Source organism: Propithecus coquereli, unplaced genomic scaffold (genome assembly GCF_000956105.1).
Source record: "Propithecus coquereli isolate 6110/MARCELLA unplaced genomic scaffold, Pcoq_1.0 Scaffold131, whole genome shotgun sequence".
NCBI lineage: Eukaryota > Metazoa > Chordata > Mammalia > Primates > Indriidae > Propithecus > Propithecus coquereli.
Genome location: NW_012137303.1, coordinates 84,316 through 90,966, shown reverse-complemented (window position 1 = coordinate 90,966; position 6,651 = coordinate 84,316). Strand labels below are relative to the sequence as shown.

Sequence of the window (6,651 nt, the reverse complement as noted above, 5' to 3'; positions counted from 1 at the left end):
GTTATCAAATCAAAGGATTATCTATCTACCTAGATATTATCACATTTATCCATCACCACTGTAGAAGCTTGTTGCAGCCTCTGGAGTGATGACTTTGACAATCCTTTAATTTCCAGTAAGTGTCAAAGTTTTGATGTACAAAATTTTAAAGCTATTGTTTGGAACACATGCCACAATATAACTTAATTATGGCAAAGCATTCTTAGAGCAGTGGATTTGAGCCCTATTTTGTGCCCAATATACCTGAGAGATGCATTCCCTTTCAGTGAGAGTCACAACTCTATTACTTTTTACTAATTGCTAAGGAAAACATTCAAAAATATTAGTAAGGGGGACTCTACTTTTGACTAATTTACATTATATAGTACATTCACCCACTATATAAAACTACCACCAAATAATTAAAAGTGCAAAATATCCTAGAAGATACAAAATCCTTTTGTTCTATGAGATTATAAGAGGCAGCTAAATAAAATATTCAGTTAGGCTTCCTGGAGGTGGAGTTCTTTGTGAGAATAAAATGTGAATAAGAGGAAGGAAAAGGCTATTAAAAGAATGCTTAATATTAGTTCCACTGGAATTGAGTTCTGGGAATTGCTTTATTTTTGTCTTTTTCATTTGTATAAAAAAAAATTCCCAACATCATAAAAGTCGCCCAGTTCCAGGATTAAAATACACCTCAGTGATGCAAAATACCATTTTATCACAGAAGACTTGAATAGGTTGGTCAGAGGGGATATAGAGGTGATGATGTACGCTGTTCATTATCATCTTGTCTGACACATATATTCCAGGGTCATGTTCCAGTAAATAAAATGGATGGAATCAGAAGTGTAGATAGAAACAATGATGAAGAAATCTTCTTCCAAAATCTTGCTTGATCACTTGTACCCTGTTGAGTTTGGATATGACTCTAGGTTTGCCAGTATTGATGAGACAGTATTTACAATGAGATTTCACCTAACACCAAGTCTGGTTCTCTGATCCAGATATTCAAGCCACTATTCCTATCATGGATTATGTATGACTAGGAAAGTTTCCTAACTCCCCATTTTTTAAAAAATGGGGGGGAAATGTTGAGTGTTCATTCCCTTGTATAATAATCAGCTTTTGAAAGTAATTTTTTATGTCTTGCCAAATTAAAAAGAGTGATGTGAAATGTTAGTAAATAATCACAGCCAGAAGCCTGAAAAACTCCCAAATATTGTGCTCTTGTGACCAAATAATGATTTAATCAGTTACCTATTGAAATTTTGGGTCAAGCATCCCACATCCCATATATCCAAGGAAGTTTTCATTCTACCATTTTACCAGTCATTCCATTTTGAGCGAGTATATCTATGCTCTTTACATACACCCATCTTTCTCCCAACAGGTAATATGTGTTCACAGGTGATGGAAAAGGACAATACAAGTTCTTTTGAAGGCTTCATCTTGGTGGGCTTCTCTGACCGTCCCCACCTGGAGCTGATCCTCTTTGTGGTTGTCCTCATCTTTTATCTGCTTACTCTTCTTGGCAATGTGACCGTCATCTTGCTTTCAGCTCTGGATTCTCAACTGCACACACCAATGTATTTCTTTTTGGTCAATCTCTCATTCCTGGACATGTGTTTCACCACAGGCATCATCCCTCAAATGCTCTACAACCTTTGGGGCCCTAACAAGACCATCAGCTATGTGGGTTGTGCCATCCAGCTCTACTTTGTCCTAGCCCTGGGAGGGGTGGAATGTGTACTCCTGGCTGTCATGGCATATGACCGTTATGCTGCAGTCTGCAAACCCCTGCACTACACTGTCATTATGCACCCACATCTCTGTGAGCAGCTGGTTTCAGTGGCATGGTTGAGTGGCTTTGGCAATTCTCTCATAATGGCCCCCCAGACATTGATGCTACCCCGCTGTGGGCACAGACGGGTGGACCACTTTCTCTGTGAGATGCCAGCACTAATTGGTATGGCCTGTGTAGATACTATGACCCTTGAGGCTCTGGCTTTTGCTTTGGCAATCTTTATCATCCTGGCACCACTCATCCTCATCCTCATCTCTTACAGTTATATTGCACGGGCAGTGCTTAGCATAAAGTCAGCTGCTGGGCGAAAGAAAGCCTTCAACACTTGCAGCTCCCATCTAGTTGTTGTTTCTCTCTTCTATGGTACAATCATATACATGTACCTCCAGCCAGCAAACGCTTATTCCCAGGACCAGGGAAAGTTTCTTACTCTTTTCTACACAATTGTCACTCCCAGTGTTAACCCCATAATCTATACACTGAGAAACAAAGATGTTAAAGAGGCTGTGAAGAAGGTGCTAGGGAAGGGGAGTGCAGAAGTATAGGAGGGGGTGGTCAAATTTTGAAAATGTCTTTTGAACCATCTTCTATAGATGTTGTTATATTTAGCAAATGAAGGAACATTCTGGCATTACAGACTGAAGAGTCACTTAATGAGATGGGAAATTCAATGGTTTAGCTAGGTCAGGAAAATGGAATATTCCTCCTAAGCTGACAATCACTGGTGTTCCTCTCAAGCCCCTCTAAGTCCATCATTCTTCACCAGGAAGGCTCCAATCCAGGATGAAACAGAAATCTACACTTGTGAAATAGCAGCTGTGAATGTAGATCCCAGCCATTTTTGTTCCCATGCCAGTTTCTATCACAATGATTTATACTTAGTAGGTCCTCAAGAAATAAGAAAGAAAGATCTTAGAAATAGTGCAGAAGAAGCACTTATTTTTTCTAGAAAGTTCAAACGTGCTTTTATAGTGCCAAATGCTTGAATGAGAGCCAAAATAAATTGTTCAATTATCTAGCTTTAGTACCTCCAGCACCATAATTGACTCATGCATTCTGCATATTTTTAATCATTCATGTAATTAAGTTTAATGACATTTATATTTGACTTTCTGAGGCAATAGAAAATGAAGAAGAAAGGAGATACAGCAAGACTATGAGGGTACTCACTTTATATAGAAGGAAGAATTTCTTGTTAATACTCAGTCCTTTTTAATACTTGTTAATGACAAAAGAAGGCTAAGAGGTCTTCTTGCTAAAAATGTTTGAATATTATTTAATCTCCACTTTTCCCATATGTTATCAGGATGACTTTGAATGGAGGCACAGAGAAATGAGATGAACTCTGGGAAACTGTTAGAATCTTTATGATTGGGTATTTTCTGGCTGCTCCTTTGTATACATTTACATTAAGGACAACAGTACCTCACCAGTCATAATGGAAATTGACTTTGTTTATGTTAAATAAATGAATGTCCATGTTAAAAGCAAGCATGTTTCTTCGGAACTGACATATCATTTGGATGAATCTCATCTCATAATTTGGGAAAAGATATATTATGTTAGAATTTCTGCAAGTGAATGAGGATTCTAAACTTTGGAAGTATTGCCAGTGGCACCATGGGGAACTGGCTAAAAAATAAATTTAGCAATTTGTCATTTAAGCTCCTTCAAAAATTTTAAGAAATGTCAGATTAATCTAGAGACCCCAGAAAATACATTCCATACCTAATAAATTTTCCTTAAAGCATATCATTGTCAGACACAATGTGCATATTTTCCTATTTTGAGCATTAAATCTTGTATTTGTACAGGTAGATTAGATTACATCTTACTTAGATTAGTTAGGGCTTAAGAGAATGAGTTTTTATTTTAGTTTTGATTATGAATGATATTCTGTCATTCCCACTGGAAGGCAGAAAAAAAAAAAAAGAATATATTTGATCCTTCCTACTCTATAACACTAGGTAAGGCATGATGTTTTACCATGATGTTGTTTATTAAAGGGATTATTAATGCAGCCAATGTTCAGAATTCGGACATTCATGGCTTGGCATTTCCCATCTTTTCTACTAAAAAACAACTTACGGTATGTATCCTACTGGCATAAAAATATACTATACATGTTGGTAAATAGGGCTAAGAGACATGGAAAGTTTCAGGAGATTTGTAGGGCTTTGACTTGAAGGAATCTGTGGGCATGTTAGTTCACAGACCAGAAGCTAGTTAGCAACAAGGGGGCCATTCCACTGATCGGGAGAGACTGCAAGCTGGTGCCAATCTCAAGGCCTGCAAGCCAGCGTCTGGAGCTTGTGCAAGGCAGAGATCGGCATGAGGCCCAAGGCTAAGAAACTGATGAAGGGATGTCAGCCCAGCAGACAACTTACAGCTGGAACTATCATAAACCTCAAGGCTATTCCTATTTCACTCCTGACCACATGTCTCAGTATATAGAGAAATAGATTAATATGCAGGCTCGGTGTTCCTGTTTTATACATTTTTATCTTTAACTTGTATGCTCAGCTAGGTCTATTCTTAACTTAGGGCTTAAAATGTTTATCTTGAAAACATTTTGTTACTGTTTAGGTAAGGGATCCCTTGAAACCTTTGGGGAGGCTTGAAACCTAAATGAATAATCTGTACACATAATTCTATGACCAAGGACAACTACTTGCTGTACCAACAAATACAGATGTGGGACTTCACTCAGCGAATCCTAGCTCACAGGAATGCTGGAGGACCCCTGACTTCCCCATCACTTTAAACCACATTTTGTCTCTGTCTCTATTATTTCCGAATCTCTTGCAATGATCCTGCCTGGGACTCATTTTGTTGGGAGAGTCGCGAACTCCCATCACATACATTTCTAAATTAACAAAAATCCTTTAGAATCATTTTCTAGAGAACAAGATTATAATAACTTTTATATCATCTTCATACTGTTTAGACATGCATTACTTTAGAATTAATACCTTAGAGTAGGGGCAGAAGGTCAAGAAGGAGTATAAATCTCTATAGATACGTTGATTTTGCAAGCTCCCTGTGGAATTTCTAATTTTCTTCAATATTTTATTTTTTCTCCACAAGTTTTATGTTTCATCACACTTACTGCTAAAAACCTTAGAACTACTGTTATAGGTTATAGGGAATAATGAGTATTAGTACTCAAGAGAAAAATGTCACTATGTCCTTAATAACACAACCATGGCCTGGCATTACCTTTTACTTAGTTTATAGGGTAGTTTACAAAGTTTATGTAGTTTACTTACCTAAGTTAAAAATTAGGATGAAGGCCGGGCGCGGTGGCTCACGCCTGTAATCCTAGCTCTCTGGGAGGCCGAGGCGGACGGATCGTTTGAGCTCAGGAGTTCGAGACCAGCCTGAGCAAGAGCGAGACCCCATCTCTACCAAAAATAGAAAGAAATTAATCGGACAGCTAAAAATATATAGAAAAAAATTAGCTGGGCATGGTGGCGTGTGCCTGTAGTCCCAGCCACTCAGGAGGCTGAGGCAGGAGGATTGCTTGAGCCCAGGAGTTTGAGGTTGCTGTGAGCTATGATGACACCATGGCACTATAGCCCGGGCGACACAGTGAGACTCTGTCTCAAAAAAAAAAAAAAAAAATTAGGATGAATCAAATATATTCTAATTGTTCTGCCTTTTTATGGGAATCACAGAATACTGTCCATAATTTAAAAAATAGCAGAAACATTTCATTTTTACCCTCTATAGAGTCCTACTTTTGCTAATCCATGACTCACCCTTATATACTGATCTTTTCCATAGAGCAGATAGAAGTTTGGGTAGAAGTGAGCATCAAGATTCTACCCTCCGTGAACAATTGCATATCTCTTAGCCATGGTGCTTAAAATTCCTCCAAGAGAAATAAATATTACATATACACCTCTGTGTGTGTGTGTGTGTGTGTGTCTGTGTTTCTACTCACTGTGAGCTATGAAAGGGATAGATTAATAGGTGCTTGTTAGTCAGATTATCACATCATTTTCCATCTTCTTGTCTTGATGGATGGTACAACACGCTAGCTATGTTGAGATTAGCCCTCACAGCCCACCATGAATCCATTCTCATTCAGCTGTAGGAGTGGAGTAAAGATCAGTTTAAAATCTCAAGATAATGTAAAAGTTTCATGCTGTTAACTGGAATCATGAATACACAATTTCTAGGAGAAAGATTTTCAAAACCTTCTTCACATGGTGCATGCTTTCATAAGCTCTTCCTAATTAATTCTATTCCCGTCATCATAGTAGCCCACATCCAATAACAAGCAATCAGACTCAGCATCAGGAGAGGTCAATTTCTGAAGTTTGTCCTCAAGGATTTTCATTAGTTACCATATGGTCTTCCCCTATGCTTTGGTGTGGTACAATATGCAACTCTAGCCTATTAAAACTCAGAGAGTTCCTACTTGGAGCCAGGCATACACAGAATCTCAGTCAAACCATACAGCTCCAGAAAGAAGGGCCAAGTGTTTAAGAACGTGGACTTCCTTGCATAAATGGAATTTCATCTCTACCTTGAATGTAACCTCTCTGTATTCCAGTTTCTTTACTTAAAATGTGAATGATAACATTGCCATTCCCAAAGGGCTATTTTGATGTTTAAATTAATTAATACATCAAAGTATTTAGAACAGTTCCTGACATGTAGCAAGCACTATGTGTTTTTTTTTTTTATTTCAGCATATTATGGGGTACAGATGTTTAGGTTACGTGTGTTGCCTTTGGTTCCCCTCCCCCCAAGTCCGTGTTTCAAATATGTCCATCCTTTGGGTAGTGCGCATTGCACTCCTTGTGTATACAAATGCCCGTCCCCTCCTCCCTCCTCCCCCCTCCTCCCACCGC

At 38.4% G+C, this 6,651-nt stretch overlaps 1 protein-coding gene across 1 annotated transcript; it reads left to right on the top strand.

The window, feature by feature from the left end:
- The first annotated feature begins 1,380 nt into the window (after positions 1–1,380).
- Positions 1,381–2,334, top strand: LOC105805713 (putative olfactory receptor 2W6). Its single transcript, XM_012638647.1, has one exon. The coding sequence runs from the start codon at positions 1,381–1,383 to the stop codon at positions 2,332–2,334; it is 954 nt and encodes a 317-aa protein (XP_012494101.1).
- Positions 2,335–6,651: the final 4,317 nt, after the last annotated feature.